This window comes from Mus pahari, chromosome 10, assembly GCF_900095145.1.
Source record: "Mus pahari chromosome 10, PAHARI_EIJ_v1.1, whole genome shotgun sequence".
Taxonomy (NCBI): Eukaryota; Metazoa; Chordata; class Mammalia; order Rodentia; family Muridae; genus Mus; species Mus pahari.
In genome coordinates this window covers 83,950,708-83,968,862 of record NC_034599.1, presented here as the reverse complement: position 1 = coordinate 83,968,862, position 18,155 = coordinate 83,950,708, and the positions used below count along the sequence as shown (strand labels likewise).

General features: G+C 48.6%; 1 protein-coding gene across 4 annotated transcripts in view; it reads right to left on the bottom strand.

Moving 5' to 3' along the window:
• Rasgrf1 (Ras protein specific guanine nucleotide releasing factor 1) overlaps nucleotides 1-17,557 on the bottom strand; it is a 110,293-nt gene extending 92,736 nt beyond the window's left edge. For 2 of the 4 annotated variants that reach the window (XM_021206938.2, XM_021206939.2), the window contains exons 1-2: nucleotides 16,870-17,545; nucleotides 3,073-3,182 (exon numbers count right to left, since the gene is read on the bottom strand). In XM_021206938.2, the coding sequence (XP_021062597.1) occupies nucleotides 3,073-3,182; nucleotides 16,870-17,145 (386 nt within the window). In that variant the 5' untranslated portion in view covers nucleotides 17,146-17,545. Of the gene's footprint in view, nucleotides 1-3,072; nucleotides 3,183-11,203; nucleotides 11,656-15,540; nucleotides 15,686-16,869 lie in introns of those variants that run through there. The other 2 variants (XM_021206941.2, XM_029543434.1) reach the window with 2 other exon arrangements.
• Nucleotides 17,558-18,155: the final 598 nt, after the last annotated feature.

The window sequence follows — 18,155 nt, the reverse complement described above, 5'->3', positions numbered from 1 at the left end:
ACTGAACATATTTTGGTAGAATTTCATATTTTCCACTTTATGACTACATAACTGGGCATGCATGTGATTAAAATTGAATAAATTATGGAAAAGGACACATGTAGAAAAGACATGTTATAACAATATCAATCAATACAATATATATATACATATATATTGATTATATATATAATATATCAATCAAGACAAAAAATTTCCACCCACACCCTTAAACAACAACAACAACAACAACAACAACAAGAACAAGAACAACAACAACATCTTTTATTTGAAACCCATAAAAGGAAGTTCCAAACAACAATTGGGCCTTGAGTTCTTTCACTCTTAGAGCCTGTGGTCACTCTTGACAGAATATCTGACCTAGTCTATTGCTTTGCTACATTTATGATTTTATGTGAGCCATTATTTTAGTTCTTTGAATAAGACACCAAATCTGTACATAACAAGTCAAGGTCCCAAACCCTAGTAACAACTTGAGCAATTATGATAAAAAGCATAAACCGTGAATTAGGGCAAAGATAACTTCTAGCACCCAGGAAGCTCTTCCCACTCTATCCCACCCCAGCAGCAGCTTCTGCTCTGCTTTCCACCACCCTGCTTAGTCTTGCCAGATCTAGAAAGTCATATAACCGAAATCATATAGCAGTTTTTTGCTACATTTATTCAACATATTGGTTTTGAAATTCATCCACCTTGTTGCATATAACTGTAGTTGATTCATGATTATTTCCCAGTAACATTCCATTTTGTGGACGTGCAAGAGGTTTGCTTATATGTTAGCTTGGTTATAGACATCATGGCCTATGTTTGTGCATTATGCTGTTAAGAACATTACATAGGAGACTGTTGTGGCAATTTTTCATTCTTCTTGGATAGGTACCAAGGAATGGAACTACTGGATGATAGAGCACATGTTATTACTATGATAGGCCCGACCATGTTTTTGTTGGAAAAATGTGGATTTGGGGACTGTGAATTAAGGAAGCAGTGGAACGCTTTAAGTGAGGCTTAATGGGCCAGACTAGTAGAAGCATGAAAGGCAGTCATGCTCACTGCGATTTGAACTGTAGTGACCTAGCTCAAGAGATTTTAGAGAAGAATAATTTTAGTATATATATATTGCCTAGACATTGTTCTTGCAATATTTTGGTGACAAATATGGTTGTTTTGCCCTTGTCTGAAGAGTCTGCCTGAGGTTAAGGTGAAGGGATTTAAATTAATTGCTTTGGCAAAGGAAATCTCGAACCAGCCTAGTATAGACTCTGTTCTGTAATTCACTCTTATGAAAAGTGAGTTTCGCAAGTGACACAAGCTGCACAAGAAAAAGTACAAAATATATGATTCAGGGATTAAAGGGGCACCAGGAAGTGCAGTGGAACTAAGTCCCGTGTTCAGTGTGATAAACAGATTAAAGATATTTAATGGGATTAAAGGGAGTGGTGACTTCAGGGCAAGATTCCACCCAGCTAAGGGACATTGCCACCTACTCTAAATTTACAATGTATTTGCAGTTGTACAAGGGATAGTTATATCATGTTAGGCATTATTATGACCTGGTAATTGCTTTTATTTGGACATAAGGAGATATGTCCAAGGGGTGGATTGTGATGGCTAGTCCTGGTTGCCAACTTTACTATATCTGGAATGAACTACAGTCCAGAAATGGAGGGCTCACCTGATCTGGATCTTAAGGCAGAAGACAATATGCCTTTGATCCAGATCTTGAGATCTATATCTAGAATGGACTACAGTCCAGAAATGGAGGGCACACCTGATCTGGATCTTAAGGCAGAAGGTAATATGCCTTTGATCCAGATCTTGAGACTGGAAGACACAGGCTTTGATCTGGCTCTGGAGGTAGGATGGCACACACTTTTGATCTGGACCAACACTTGCCTTTAATCCAGATCTTGAGGCATAGTGGCCATGTTTATAAAGGAATTAAAGAAGAGCTTAGATCCAGGCATGTCTCCCAGCATTCAGGAAACAGAAGCATGCAGAGTTCAAGGTCAGCTTGGTCCACAGAGCAAGTTTCAGAATAGCCAAGCTTAGGCAGTGAAGTAAACCACTGAAAACAGAAAGCTGGTGAAGGTATCATTGAACAAGGGGGCCATGTTGCAGCCCTGGCAAGCAGCAGAACTTGGCAGCTTTGCCTCGTGGTTCTGGCTTTAACATCAAGAATGAAAATTTCCTCTGCAACTAAGGAAAGCCACTGAGGCCAGGAACGTGTCAGGGGTGTCTCTGCATAGAGGCCCAGAAAGGGCATTGTGTGAAGCTCTGAAGCGGAAGCCTGGGTTGCCTTGGAGACCCTGGGGTGATAGAGATGCCAGAGCTGTGGGATACTTGCTAAGGAGAACCTTGGACTTTTAAACATTGTTGAGACTGTGATGTACTATGGGGACTCTTAAGTTGGACTAAATGCATTTTGCATTATGTTATGGCTACAAGTCTAAGGGAATCAGGGAGTGAAATGCAGTAGTTTGAATAGGTTTGGCTCCCATCAATTCATGTATTTGAGTGCTTGGTACATAGGGAATGGCACTATTAGGATGTGTGGCCTTGCTGGAGGAAGTGTGGCCTTGTTAGAGGAAGTGTGTCACTGTGGAAGTGGGCCTTTGAGGTCTTAAATGCTCACGGTGTGCCCAGTGTGAGACATATCCAGTCTCCTCCTGGCTGCCTTTCAATCAAGATGCAGAATTCTCAGCTCCTTCTCCAGCACCATGTCTGCTGCACACTGCCATGCTTCCCACCATGATGATAATGGACTGAACCTCTGAACCTGTAGGCCAGCCCCAATTCAATGTTCACCTTTATAAGAGTTGCCTTGGTTGATACAACCCTACCTAAGACAAGATGGGGCTAAATGGTTAGAACAGAGTGGAGTGCAGTGCTCTCACTCTCCAGGGTGTGTGTGTGTGTGTGTGTGTGTGTGTGTGTGTGTCTAGACTGGATCCCAGCAAGAGACACTTTTACAACCTCCATGCTCCTCTCTCCTTCCCCACCTCCTTGCTCTGAGGAAATATGTCTGGCTTGGTGTCTGCTGCCTAGACAGCTTAGCAAGGTCAGACATACCTGGCACGAGCGATGGCGGCCACCCACTCGTCACAGTCCTTGGCATCCTCGGTCCTCAGCTCCAAGGTCTTCTGGCTGTCATTGGAGAAGTTCACTGTGAAGTAGTGTTGCTGCACAGAGAAAAAGACACCTCCAGTTACCAGAATGCCCACAAGTCCCGTAGCATTCCCGGCTGCATTTGAGTGCCTGCTACTGCAGCAGCCGGACCCAGATGCATTCTTTGTGTCCGCTGGTATACCACTCTATTTAGTACTTTAAAGTGCTCAATCTAAAAGGATTTTGTGTGGCATAACCAAACCTAGGCCTAGGATGTGATAAGGAGACAAACCCTATAAAGCCTTATTTGCCAGCCAAATACAAACAAACCAACACCAACACCACCACCACCAACAACGACAACAACAAAAAACGGTTCGAAACCATCAGGCACTCTGGAAGGACAGCAGAGGACACCTATCAAGAGAACTTCTCCGTGGGGGGACTGGGTACCAATTCGACATAGCACGTCTTTAATTACTTCATGAAAATTGACTAAGAACTCATCTAAATGCTGGGGTGAAAGAATCAAATCAATAGTACAGTCCCCAGAAAATTACATCATAAGCCACTTCTGGGCTGGGCACAGGCGTCTGACTTCAAGCTCAGTCAATGGTGGGGCCGGCCTCCCTGAGGTCTCTGGGGAGCTGAGGAACCAGCTCAGAGACACACATCTATAGGGTTGATGGGAGTTAAGTACCCATAAAGCTCTCTGAACACCACCTGTCACTAAGTAAGGAAGGACGACATGAGTGTGTGTAGCAATTAATGCCATGTGATTGCTATTATGCTTGAGGTGAAAGGGACTGTGTAGCACAGAGGAAGCCAGCCACTGAAAAGGAGCTTCTCAGAGGATGTGTCTTGGGTTCTGATTCTCTTTCAAGTTGGTTGGAAGACTGTGGGTGATAACACAGGTACCCAGGGCCTATGGCCTGCTGCAGTAGAAAAGTTACACAGCAGATAGACGAAAGGCAGGGGGGTACTCAAACAAGGAACCCAGGGGTGCAGAAGGCAAGGTGAGAGGAGCCAGGGTGAGGTCCTGGTTTCTGGTTTGGGTAACAGAAGTGCAATAGGTAGGGCTCTATAGGTGGTTGGGGCGGGGGAGGATGAGTGGGAAATGAACATATAGAATGTGGGTTTCCGGGGACAGCTTTGAGGTCAAGAGAGAATCTGAGAAGCCATTCAGATGGACAGAGAACCCAAAGCTGGGGCTGCTGGCTCTGTCTCTTATAAAGAAGCAGGGTACGGTGCAAAGAGGGGCCTTGGGCCTGTCCTTTGGAGGGGTGTCATGTACAGGGTGCCTGTGTTTCAGTGCCTTGGTGTCCAAATGGCTGGAAGCAGCAGCACGAGGTGAGATGTGTAAACTAATTTTACTGTCTTACTTGTAGTTTGTGTGTGTGTGTGTGTGTGTGTGTGTGTGTGTGTGTGTGTGTCTTATAGTGTGTTAGGGGTCTGACGGGGAGACTTATTGCAGAGTTAGTGCGATCCCTTGTTTCCTAAGAAGCAGATAACTGGGCTTGTCACATGAAATTTCAGCTCCAGCCTCAAAGAGCTGAAGAAGAGCTCTAGTGGGCACTGGCCCTGTGGGAAGGAAGCAGGTTAAGAGAGGAGCCGCAGATGGTCACGTAGCTCCTTCTCCATCTCAGGAAAGGAAAGGAGCTTATAACGTCCATGATCTTGTTTTATCCCATACCCACCAAGTGCTGCAGGCATCGTCTGCTTTCCAGCTGATGACCCCAGATGCTTAGAGAGACACCAAGGAAGTGGAGAGCGAAGGAGCCAACTGACACACCTCCTATTTGGGACCTGACCTTTGCCACTGGGATGCAGGTTGCTGGGCACACGCTTCCTTTTCCTAAGTTTCCCTCTCCAATGTTGGAGTCTCTGAGATGCACTGACCCACGCACAGGGCTTGGATTGCTTCGAGGTCAGGGCCTGAATGTCCTGGAGTGTTCTCATCCCTACCCTGTGCTGGTTCTGAGTGACCAATAAATGGCTGAAGGAGAGGGAGATGAGGAGGCTCTACCTCACCCAGTCTCTGAGGTCTCTGAAAGGCAGCAGGGAGGATGTAGCTCTTTCTTGGCTCACATTAATACTGATAATAAACAACTCTCCTGATCACATGCCCCGTGGCCATCATAATGAGGAATGTAGCAAAGCCCCCAGGGAGAGGGCCAGGCCGTAAGTTTGTTGCTTTTGGTTAGCTGGAGTCTGGATCTGATGTTTTATTTTAATTATCACTGGGATAGGCTCCCCTAAATACAAAGAGCTCAGGGGTGGACACAGGGTGATAGCCCTTCCTCTGTGCCAGACTGTTTCCTTGCTCCCCATAGAGGATGGTAATTAGAGAAACTTCTGGGGAAGGGAGTTCTGATGTTAAAGTAAGAGGAAGGGAAGTTTTTTTATGGAGGTGTGAGGATAGCCAAAATTATGAATGCCCCTGGGTCTAAAAAATGAAGGAAGACAACGATTTTGAGAAAAGGGGACATTGAAGGGACTCCCTTTTGCATCTAATTGGGACCCCGAGGTCTGTGAGCTAAGAAAGCCTTGGCTTTTGCTGCTCCATGTCTCCTGCCAACATCTTATTGTGAAGTTCAGGTGTTTGGAAACATTGGCAGGGCTTTACAGGAAAGCCGACATAAGCTACCATCTGGGCTCCTGTTGTACTCTGCAGCCCTGGAGGACAACCTTGGCTTCTGTGAGCGGCTCCCGGTGAATAGTCATTCCAGATGGAAGATTCCTCTCTACAACTGGGCATAGACATCTAAGGACAATGGAAACACCTTCCCTCACCACAGAATGGGCTCATTGCAGTCCTTGGCTGGTAACAATGGTATGGGTATGTTGCTTGAGTTTGGGAAACATATGGTGCTAATCGCAGAGGGCATGTGTGGTTCTGCTTCCTATAGGTGTGGGGCCTATGCTGTGACAGGTTCTGGTGTCCCCTTGATCTGGGACTTTGGAGAACGAGAACATGTAAGAAGCAGGGTTGCAATACTGTGGCTTTATAGGCCAATCTGGATAAAGCAGTGCATCCCTCATTTGCCCCTGCACAAGGAACTGCCCTCTCTGGGGACATTGGCATGACAAAGGTAAAGGGACAGGTATATTTACTCCAGCCTCCATTTCTGTGTGGGGCTAAAGGAAAAGGGAGACTGCATTTGGAAGAACTTCTTCCCTTTTGTTTTTTTGGTGTGTGTACGTGTTCACGTGTGTGTGAGCATGAGTGTGTATGTGCGTAATTTGTGTCTTCAAATCCTCTCTACTTTAAATATGAGAGAAGGTCTCTTATTGAACGTTCCTCCCATCTTCCACCTCCCCAGTGCTGGGATTACCCAGAGGCCACCATGCCTGGCCTTTTCGTGGTCCTGGGGATCCAAACTCAGGTTCTCATGCTTGCATAGCAAGCACCTCCCTCAGTGAGCCATCTTCCCGGCTTTCTTTACTTTCTTTTGAGATGAGGAACTAACTGGCTGACTTCCCTGAGGGAGGAGAAATGAATGGGCAGTTCATACTCTTCTGTATTTGGAGGGCAGCAAGGAAAAGCCCTGGGGCCTTGTGTTTTGTGATAGATCCTGTGCCAGCATGTTTTGCTAGGCAGATAACCTCGAGCAGTGTTTAGTGGGGTTTACCTCTGTTTCTCCACCTATGCAATTGGCATGAAGAGGCTCTCTTCCGTTGAGAGCTCTCCTAAGGTCCAATTGTGAGAAGGCTGGTACCATCATGACTACAAGTCCTCACTGCATGTTTGCTCCTCTTTTGATTTTCTTACTATCTTTATAGCATTACCGCCCCTAGTAAGCTTGTTGGACAACACAGCTGAGCCTAATTTAGTATGGATATTTCTTGGCTGGTATGATTTGCTGCAGGTGTGTGATAAAAATATTGTTATCTTTCAGGCCCGGATCCAGTCTAGAGATTTGGGGCCAAGTTTGTGGCAGCATTAAATGTCCAGAGCTCCTGAGTTTCTGAAGTGCCCACCTCATGGCTGACTAGTGATAGATAGCACATGAACATATTGACAATCATTCTGAGCCTTCCCCATGGTGCAGAAACCTTCATATCGTCTGCTGGTCCTCACCCCTTGGAGGGTAGCTACACCCCCCAGACTGGCTCACATACATCTGCAAGGAGACAAGCTGAAGGTGATGCTTGCCACAGAGGCTCTTCCTTCAACAGTGACTCTCATGACCCAGAGTAAGGCTTGTCCCTTGTCACTGTGTCTCGTACAGCAAGCAAGCTTCTAGCTTGGATGAGTCAAGGTTCTCTAAAGATCCATATCTTGGTTATTTGAGCTGGAAAGATATGTCTTCTTCCTGTCCTTTCCATACCTTCCTGTCTAGATCTTTTAATTCTCTGCTGGTCAAGGTTCCTGTCCTTCTTACTACCTCTTCCTTATCTCTCTACTGTTCATATGACAGGTGGCACCTAAGGTCCACAGCATTAACTACCCCCCATGGGGGCAGGAATTTTGAGAGAATCGAACTGCGAATGGAAGTGACATGGCATTTTGAAGTCTCCATGAGGAAATAATACATCCTAACACCTGCCACAAACCCAGTATGACTCCTGAGAATTCTGAATTTATGAGACATCAATAGATCTTCCCCCCAGCCGAAATGAAAGAGATAGGACTGGTGTTCCCACATATCCCAGCACTCCACAGGCTGTGGCAAGAGGATCTTATGTTTGAGGCTAGCCTGGGCTACATAGATGCTGACTCAAAAAAATAGGTAAGTAAATCAATAAGTCAGAAAAGGTTCTATATTGAATATGTTCCAGAAATAATCCTTTGGCTACAGGACTACCCAGTAACTTCCTGCTGTCCGTGTGCCATCAAAGTCTCTTTCATACAATGCCTGCCCCTCGTCAATCTTGTTGGCCCCACTGCCCACTCCTCAGGGGTAAATTCAACACCACCTGCTTCGAGATTCTTGCTATTAACCAATTAACTAATGAACTGGTCTAATGAGTTTGGTCACCCACTCAGCAAACAGGGACAGCTCCATGCCTAGCACAGGCACAGCGCCAGACTGCAGGGCTCTTTCTTAGTCAGAAATGACTTCTCTGAAAGGACAGGAGCCCACTCACTACAGCGTAGGCAAAAAGAGAAGACGTGGGCAAGCATGACAGTGGTAATTAGTAGACCACAGAAAACCACTGTCTCCAAGGCCTGGCTGAGGAGTCACTTCTGTCTGCCTTGTCCCTACGAGGGGCATCATCTCCTTTGTGTGTGTGCTGAGACCCTCTGCTTCTGTAGGACTCAGCTCACTCAAATCATTGCTGCTATCTTCCCATCGCTCTGTTCCACAGGCACATATCTGATATGTGTCCTTTCTGAAAGAGTACATAGGACATTAGTGATAATGAGCTCTTCTCGGAAACTAGAGGCAGAAGGGAGGAGCCATTTTACTAGACGCCTTTTTGTTGTTGTTGTTTGTTTCGCCAATGTTCAGCTTGGGTCAATTATAGTAGCCAATTGTACTACTAATTGACTAGAATAAACAAGGTAGTGGTTGTTTGTGAGCTTCTCTGACTGACTGTTTGGTCTCCAGACTCTGGTGGCACTGTGCAGTCAGGACATTTAGACTCCATCAGGTAGTCTCCTGACCATGTTGTGTTTTTTTTGTTTTTTGTTTTTTTTTTTTTTAATTGAGGGCCAGCAAGTATTGCTGACTGGGACAGTGACTTAGCCCTTAAGATCAGCGTCATGTCTCTGCTGAAGTTAGGCACGCCATTCACACTTTTGCTCACTCCAGCTCCTGAAGCAGTTGAAGGTCTCATAATTAGTCTGCTGTCTTCTTTGCCCAGGCTAGCAGGGAAACCCTCTGATACAACCACACACCTCTCCTCACCTATACCCATACTGTAAGGCTCATCAGGAACTCTACTCTCTCTCCCCCTCCCTCCACAGATCTGACCAGAGGGAAAAAAGATTCTGGGTGGCAAACAGTCTGGCGGGAGGGCAAAGAAGATCTTGGAAGGGCAGGTTTGGGGCAAAGGGATACTGGGCAGTCTGCAAACACTGCCTGTGGCCACGATCTTCCAAATCATTTTATCAATGTCTGGAGGTTGCTGAAGAACCCAGGAGGCATTTAGACAACTCTGCCTGTAGTTGGAAATGTTTGAGTAGGTTTCTCTGCATTCCTACAAGGAATTTTGGAATCCCAGTGAAGAATGATACGAATTAATCCCTTCACTTTCTTAGGTTTGACAAGGTTTTATTATAAGATATGAGTTGGCTTTTCTTTCAATGTGGAGAAAGTCAAGGATTAACTGGGAGATGTTATCTAGAAAATGATTATCTCCTTTTGTGGAGGAAAGAAGTTGCCTTTGCCCTAGAGGTTAGCAAAACCTATTCTCTGAAGCAGAAATCACTTAACAATTGGCCTGGCTCTCCAGCAACCCTATCAATTTAGGAGGTCTGGTTCCAGCTCTGACCTTTGGTGTTTGGCATTGAGAACTCAGACCCAGGCACAGCACATACTCTGTAGGTGTTTGTTGGGACTGCATTGAAGCATTATGTAACTTTCAGCAGTGTGTCACAGGGCTGGATGAGAATGAAGAGGACCCTTATTGCTCCCCAGAGTCTAGCCTTTACCAGTGCTCACTTCTAGTGGCATAGTGCTAGAGACCAAGCAATGGCCTGCAGCAAACGCCTTCCCCCTTTCAGGAGTAGCTGACTAAGAATTTCAGAAGCTTTTGGGGTTACACCTCCATGGTGACTTGTTTCACCTGGCACCCTGGTGACCTGGTTTACTGCTTCACTGAGGAAAGGTTTGGTTGTTTAAAAAAGAAAGCACATGTGGAAGTTGTAACTGTTACAGTGCACTGGCTACACCTGCCAGGTCCTGCTGTAGCTTCCTACATTGTAGCCAGTTTAACAGAGATGGGGACATGGAGGCCCAGGGTGATTTAAATCTGTCGAAATCTGGTGTGTGTGTGTGTGTCTGTGTGTCTGTGTGTCTGTGTGTAACAAAAACACCTAGGCGGAAAGTCCCTAACACTACTGAGAGGCTGGGAACTTCTCCATGTTTAGGGCTGGAGGCAGGAAAATAAGGCTTTGTGTTTGAGGGTGTGTGCATTTCCCTCTGGGGACAAGAAGTGGGGGGTATCAGGGTCTTCCTGATAGTCTCTACATGACAGTGGCCCTCGTGGGAGCATTTGGGCCTTGGCAGTGTTTTGGGCCTCTGTCGAGTTCACAAATCTCTGGAGCACCTGAATATATACATCAAGGGGCTGAGTTGTGATTTTGGCTGTGTGTACACCACACCAACTCCAGGCTCCTACAGATTCTAGGCCAGTGAGTCAGGACTGTGGGGCGTGGATGCCTGCCTTGTGTTTTCCCTTGATCATGGCAGAGTTGCAAGGTTCCCACACAAGAGGAAAGCCGCCTTCACAAAAGTCACTGAAACAGCCATGACATATTTTACTCACTGTTAATTTCTCCCCCTGAGACAAGGAATCTCTCTACAGTATCTTTGGCTGGCCTCAAGCACGCAGAAATCCTCCTGCCTCTGCACCCTGAATGCTGGGGTGACAATTATGCACCTCCATGCCTAGCAAGAGGAATAGCCCAGGTCTATGTGTTTGCTAGGTTAACTAAGTCACATCCCCAGCACTGCTCTTAATTTGTCCTGATTCTCTTTCTATCCTGACAGGCAGATGATGCTAAGAAAGTGCCCAGCCAGAGTCTTTATGTTCTGTTTGTGGCTAGAGAGCTTAGGTTTGAGAGTAATCTAGGTGCCTGCATATACTTGCTTTGTAACTTTGACCACGAGAAGTAGAATTCTTTCTTGGAGCCTCAGTTTTACCATTTTGAAAAATGGGTTAACAGTGATGACCTACTAAGGCTGCTGAGATCATTAAGGGAAGTATAGAGTCATACTCTGGAGCGCAAAGGCTAGTACTCAGTGTTCTTACTTGGTGTTTCTTGTATATTGTTTTAAAGCACCATGTTGCAAAATTATATACATTTTAAAGCTGGGTGTAGTGGCTCATGCCTGTAATCCCAGCTACTTGGGAGTCTGAGGCAGGAGCATCCAAAGTTTGAGACCAGCCTGGGTAACTTAGCAAAACTGTATGCTGTTGCTGTTGTTGTTGTTGTTTGTTAAACAACATAGCAGGGTAGATGGGTAGCTGAGTAGTAGAACACTTGCCTAGCATGCACAAAGTCTTCATTCAATCCCCACTACTGAAAATAAAGAGAAAGAAAAATTATAGACATTTTAATTCTGCATTTAGAACATGCCAAAGCTGAGCTGAAGGGCATTTGAAAATAACTTGTAGCGAAGGTCAAACACTTTATAGCATTAATATAGATGAGTTTTTATGTGGAAGCCCAATTAATACATAAAACAGTTAAAAGCAGACTTCTCTGACTGATGTGGGGGCATGGCCCCCAGGGCTTCTCAGAACCATAGATGGAAAGCTAAATGATCAATCTACAGGGATGGTGGAAGAGACGCTTCGACTCCACTCTGTCACGCAGCGTTGTCAGGTCTTCTGGGTTTCCCATCCATGTCTGTGGAGCTGGAGCAACAGTACCTGGGGAGCACCGTGGAGAACACTCTGAGCTCAGCACCTCACTGTTGGCTGCTCTCAGAGAACACAAAGGATAGGCTAACAAGCCATGGCAGGTTGTGAAAGAATTTAATGTCAGGTTGACTCTAAGGGAGCACACAGGGTCTACCCAGCTGGCACTGTCCTCTGTCTTGTCCTCTGTGCACCTGTCCGGTACATCACCTCATTCCCTAGGGTCCAGTTATCAGGGGGCCACCTGTCAAACATCTGACCATGGCCTTCATTGGGTCCATCCCTTTCTGGATGTATGCTTGCTTTTGTCCACTGCGGGTCACTCTCTCTGTGATGGGCATCCTCTTCACAACTGTGGACAAAACCTTTTCCTGCCTCTACCATTTTCCCCGCTTGTCCTCCTGGGACAGCACCAATTCTCACTGTCGGCTCCCCATCACAGCTGGTTGTATGCTCATGCCCAACGTGCTAGCACAGAATGTGGCATCATTTTACCCAACTCCATCTCATCCAGTGGAATGACAGGTCCTGCCAGTCCCTCATTAGAGTCTTCTGTGTACCACAGAAATTCATCCTTTCTTTCAGGGTTCCACATCTGTCACCTGGGCACTTAATTATGCAATTTCTGTCCCGGTTGCCTAGCACTGTCCTGCTGTTTGGATTTAGTGGGGGAAATGTCCATCTCCAGACTACCAGCTGAGCCCAGGAAGTAGTCAAGGATTATGACTGCAGATATGAATGAAGAAGGGACTAGAAACACCACCACCGGTGCTGAAGCTGGGAGGTGTACTGGCTCCTGGAGGGGTGCAGGCGGACTTCTCTTCTGAGAGGCCATTTTCAGGTTGAGACCTGCTAGAGAATCAGAGGCCACACCCCACAGGTATGGGGGGGGGAGCGAAGATCACCAAATCAGAACTTCCAGGGCCTTGAGAGAAGGAAGAGGGCTGTACAAGATGAGGACTTGTGATGTGAGCAAGGAGGAGGGGGAGAAGGGGTTTGGGGGCTTCATTAGGGGTGTCAGCAGGTTTGCTTTCAAGGGATCATGTAGGGAATGGCTAGCAGAAGGAGGAATCTGAACTCACTTCAGATAAGAAACGTAAGCGTTCAGGTAATGTATATAGCAGTTACCATATGTTGATCAACACTTATGTGGATGCAAATCAGAATGTAACACTACCTTGAAAACAGGTAGGGATGGTATGTGTCGCGTGTCAACCACAAAGGTTAAAAGTGATATAAATATAAGAATAATAGAGTCCTGGGACTGCTTGAGGTGGGGGATCAGATCAGGGTGAGGTGTGATAAGGACAGGTGAGGCCAGATTCCTATCCAAGGAGGGGCTGGTGAGTGAGCAAGGGAGGACTTCTTGCCCTAGGTAGATACTGTGTGGATACTCTGTGCTTGCTTGGAGTGTAACACCCTCTCCTCTGCACCCGTGGGATCTGACCCTGGCGCAGTATGGAGAGCCAAGGTGTACCCTGGATAAATCAACCACAATGATGTTTCAAGCTTAGGTTTACAGGCATACAATGTGTCCCTGACCCTCACTCTACTGCCAGCAGACAGGGGGCAGGGAGTAGAGCTTTCTTAGTTCCATTCCTATGAGAGGTGTCCTCAGGGAGCCTCTTCAGTCTCTCCCTCTCTCTCTCTCTCTCTCTCTCTCTCTCTCTCTCTCTCTCTCTCTCTCTCTCTGCTGAGAGGTAGTAGGGTGGGTAAAGGAACACCCCACACAGTTTCTCCAGAGCCAGCGATCACACATGCTGGCTTTCTAGCTTAGCTTTGCCAGCTTCTTGCAGGGACAAATCCTTCTTAAGTTGGAGCTGCTACTGCCTTGCCCTTCACCCCTCGCTTTGCTTAGACCCCAGGAAGCTGTGTGATGGGTGTGATGGGTATTGCCATCAGAGCAGCATCCTTTTCCTACTTGCATTTTCCTGGCTTGGGGTGGGGGGTTGGGGGGGGGGAGGAGTTGACTAGGTTTCAGCTCTGGAGGGTGGTGAGGCTGGCAGAGCTGCAGAGAGGGGAGGCCAGAGGGCAGAGTCTCATGTTTGCTGCTATGACAGGGTGGCCACTGAGGAGTCTGTCTCCTCACCTGTGAAACCAGAGCATACCCAGTCTCCAGGCTGTGGTGGAGATCAAGCCACCGGGCCAATCAGAAATGTTCTCTATAGATAAGACTCTTGAGTAATGTTAGGTAATAACCCCGGCCCAACGGAGGAGGGGCTCTCAGCTCATGGAGCCTAAGCTTATATTAGGCTCTGAGCCACTGGTATTGCTGTCTGCTTCAATCCTTTTTCTCTTTCATGGGAATCACAAGGCATCTTCCATCCACCTTGGCCTCTCCTGGTTGGAGGGAGCACAGGCTGAACTGAGGTTGCTTTGGCAAGATCTCTTACTGAGAAGCCAGCACTAGACATTCTATGTCAGGTACTTTGGGAAAGCTACCATGTCTGAGTCTGTTCGGAAGCAGAGTATGGGGCTCTCAGGGCCAATCTCTAGGCACATGGAACCCATGCTCTAATTCAGGTCACGTCACTGTTCAGGGCTGGGAAGAGAGGCCACCAGGGCTGAGTAAACAGAGCCCAGGCCAGGGAGGTACCCTGCAGCAGCTAAGGAGGTGGGGTGGGGCACGATGCACCAATCTCATTTCAGGAGACCCTGGGGTCCCCGGGCAGAGCCAGTGTGAGACAAAGCCCTGGACACTGCTCTTGCTCTAAACATAGATCAATCCGGGCACAGCTGAGTGAGATGACGTCATAGCAGTCTGGGCTCTCACAACACCTTGCAGTCCAGGTCTTTACAGGTTATGCTGGGCCTCCCTGTTTGTATTTATGTTCCCCCAGGATGCCAGCATCTGTGATCATCAGCTTCTTAGGCATAGTACCCAACACCCGCTTAGTTCTCAGGACACGAAATATGGAAGTAACACACAACACTTCAAACACATCCAGACCAAGAAGCAGTTTCTATGTATCTGCTATGTGTTCAAGTCCTCAACTTTGCCACTGCTACCAGGGTGGGGGATTTCCAGCTCAGACTTGCTCTCTGTTCCCATAGGCTTACAGTTGGGTAAAATGAAGGCCCTTGAAAAATGAAGTTCTACCAGATACCAGCTAATCTTGCCAAATTTAGACCCTGAGTCAATTCTAGGTCTTATTTTTGACAGGGCAACTCCCTTTCTATGGGCCTCAGTTTCTCAGCCTGAAGAATGACAAGAATGGATTGACCTAATATGCAAACAGATATAATCCTAATCTAGTTAGAAGCCCACGAAATCTTTTCCTACACAAAATTTGGTTTTGTGTTCTCAAGGACCTGGGGATCCATCCATCCAGTGTCATTTTCCCCCTTTGTACACAAAACAGGCTCAGAGGACCTCTGTATGTTAACTGACGTCACACAGGAAGAAGCCATTTAGCTGGGGAGGGGGAGGGGGAGGGGCAGGCTCCAGCCTCCATCTTGTCAGTCCTCTAGTTCAGAGAATGGAGACCTTGAACCTGCATCAACATAGCTTCCCTATTCTGTCTTCCTTCCCACCTAGGAGCTCAGATCCTACTGTGATGGAGGGAGCTGGGGCACCAGAGGGCCCTGGCTGAGCCTGGGAGTGCAATCTACTGGTAGAAACAGGTGTGTGCTGTGGCTGCAGACAGTGGGTGGGCAGAAGGGCAGACAGCCTGGGTCTGGGTGTTCTAGCAGAGCCCAGTAAGGCTACATTCGGCTACAAGCTTAGGGAGCTGCTGTTCCTGGCCATCAGGGAGCCTCTGCCTGGTCACCTGACTAGTCATTCTCAAGAGTCATCCCCCAAATTTCTGTCCCCACTTCCAAGACCCCCCTCCCCAGAAACCTAATACTAAAGGAGCTAAGGCAAGGTATGAAGAGAGTGGTGAAGGGACAGAGTGCAGATCTCTGTCCTAGTTATGGAGAAGGAGACTTCAAGGGTGGCTGTCATCCCAGTCAATTCAATTGCCACCAGCCTGAATGTTTTTGAGATCCTGGTTGGTTGTCTTCTCAGAACATTACGTCGACGTCGACTCCTGCTATGACGCTGTGCAAAAAAAATCAATCAATATCTCTCTCTCTCCTCCCCCCTCCCCCTCTCCCTCTCTAGGCCTCAGTGTCTCCATCCGGGCAAATAGCCAGGTGGGGCTGGGCCCTGTGAATGTCAGGCCTCTCCTAGAGCTGACATTTTTAGGATACACTGTCACGTATTTTTCCTTCCCTCCCAGAAGCCAGGGGACCAGATGCCTGGGGAGGGATGGATATCAAGCTTAAAGATCTCTCTCCCTGAGGGTTCCCACCCCGAGGCTGCAGGTGCCCCTCCCATTTCAGTGGCAAACTAGCGCGTCTCTGACGTCTAGGCCCGCAGCAGATCGCGGCCTAGCCCTTTAGCCTTGCTTTTTGGGCAACGCCACAAGCGAGTGAACGGAGTGAGCGCAGCGCTACCGCGGCGACTGCAGCGGCCGCTGCGGCGCAAGGGGCGGGGGAGGAAAGAAGAAGAACCCACTTGTCCCACTGCTTCGCAGCAGCCCTGGCGGCCCTGGCCTCCGCGCATTTCAGCGTTTGTTTGTAACCCTGGGGTTTGTTAGCCTGGCCAGAGCCAGCTGAAGCACATCATCACTAGATCACACAAAATAACGACTCCCCAGCTCCCCCACCCCCACCCCAATTCCCTAACTCGGCCAGGCTAGCGCAGATTATAGTTCTCCCCTAGCTGCATGAGACAGGGGACCACGACGCTTCGACGTCTGTCTCACCCTTTCCAAGCCTAAGTGTAAGGAATTTCACTTTCGGGCAGAAGATAGGGGCTATCAAGGATGGGGGGTGAGGGTGGGGGTTGGGATGGGGCTAGGGGCACCATTTTGAGTCGGACGGTGATGAGATTCTTTGCCCCAGTAGGTCCTTTGGACCCCATCTTCATCTCTATCTCCAAGTTTCAGGCTTCCTGTCCCCGCCACCACCAACACCCCCCCACACACTCCTACGGGGTTTACCCTGCCAAGGGCGGTCGCAGCTGGTAGCGGTGCTCTACCCGCAGTCCCTGCTTCCTCTGCCCTCACTAGGGTCACCCTCCCAATTTGGTCCAGCCGGTCCTTCCCGCGAAAGATACTGAGACGCCCTGAATTCTTAGAGGAGAGGGTCAAAGTTCTGTCCCCAAAGCTGAATGGAAGGCCCTGAACCCTCAAAGGCCTTAGCAGGGGCGCGGGAGGTCGGGACGCGGCGCTCCCTCACCTGTTTCTCGCCGGACTCCTTGGAGGAGGTCCCTCTCTTGGGGGAGGGCGCGCGTTTACAGATACTTCCCTCGAGCAGGTAGAGCCCGGAGGGCCGAGGGCTGGAGTCGCTTTCGAAGTAGAAGAGCAGGTTCTGGAGCAGGGCAAACCACTTGGTTTGCCATTTTGGGTTGTCCGCGCTCCTCTTGCTCAGGTAGCCTTTGCGCGTGCCGTCCTTCTGTGCCAGCAGTCCCAGGGTCACGACGTGGCCATCGTTGAGCCGGATGGCTTTCTGCATGGTGCTAGAAGGCCTGAGAGACTGCTACGCACTTACATCTCAGAGAGGCATCCGAATGCCCCTCGTCGGTGCGCGCTCCGCCGTTCTCTGGCGCTCTCAGAATCGCTCCCTCGCTCTCCCTCGCTCTCTCTCTCTCTCGCTCGCTCCCCCGCCCTCCCGCGGCTCTCTCACACCCCGCCCCCTTCAAGATCTACACTTTGAGATCGGGCGCCGTGCTCCTAGCTGGACCCTTCCTGGCTGGAACCTCTCCTCTCCGCAGAGCCGCGGGGGCCCCTGGGGATGTTGCACGACCCTCCCTCAGCTAACTGAGGGAAGGGCGGTCTGCGCGAGGGCTGGGGGGCAGCAGGCGGAGTCATATGACGCCAATCCCTCGAAGAGCCCGTTTCAGCAGCGCGGACAGGGACACACGCACGCAGCCCCGCCGAGGCGCAGAGCCGCACGCAGGCTGCACCTTGGCGCCTCCTCCCCTCCCCGGACACACACACGCAAACACACGCACACACGCACACACACACATACACACGCAAACACACGCACACGCGCACACACATACACACACACAGACACACACACACACACACACGCCTACCCCTCCCTCCTTGTTTTCCTCTTCTCTACTTCGGGTGTTCTAAGCCAAATCAGATCAATTTTCGTTCAAGCCAATGGCACCCTGGAGGCTCGCCTCCTCGGAGTTTGTGTTCTTTGCGCCCCGCCGCGGCGCACCTTAGACCTAGGGTCGGCCCCATTTGTCATTTTTTCTCTCCTACAGCTTTCTCTCACCTTTTTTCCCTACTTTATTTTTCTAATTCAAGGTGGATGGAGGAAGGTGGATAGCAAAAGGGATGCACTAGTTTGTGCATAACCGTTCGAGTCTCTGTTTTTTTTTTCTTCTCTATTACTCGCGGCTTCGCCAGCGACCCGAGAATAAAAGGGGTGAACTTGGGTGGGGAGAGGTGACCACTCCATTTTGAGCGTTGCCATAATAACCGGTGTCACCCCATGAGCCCTAG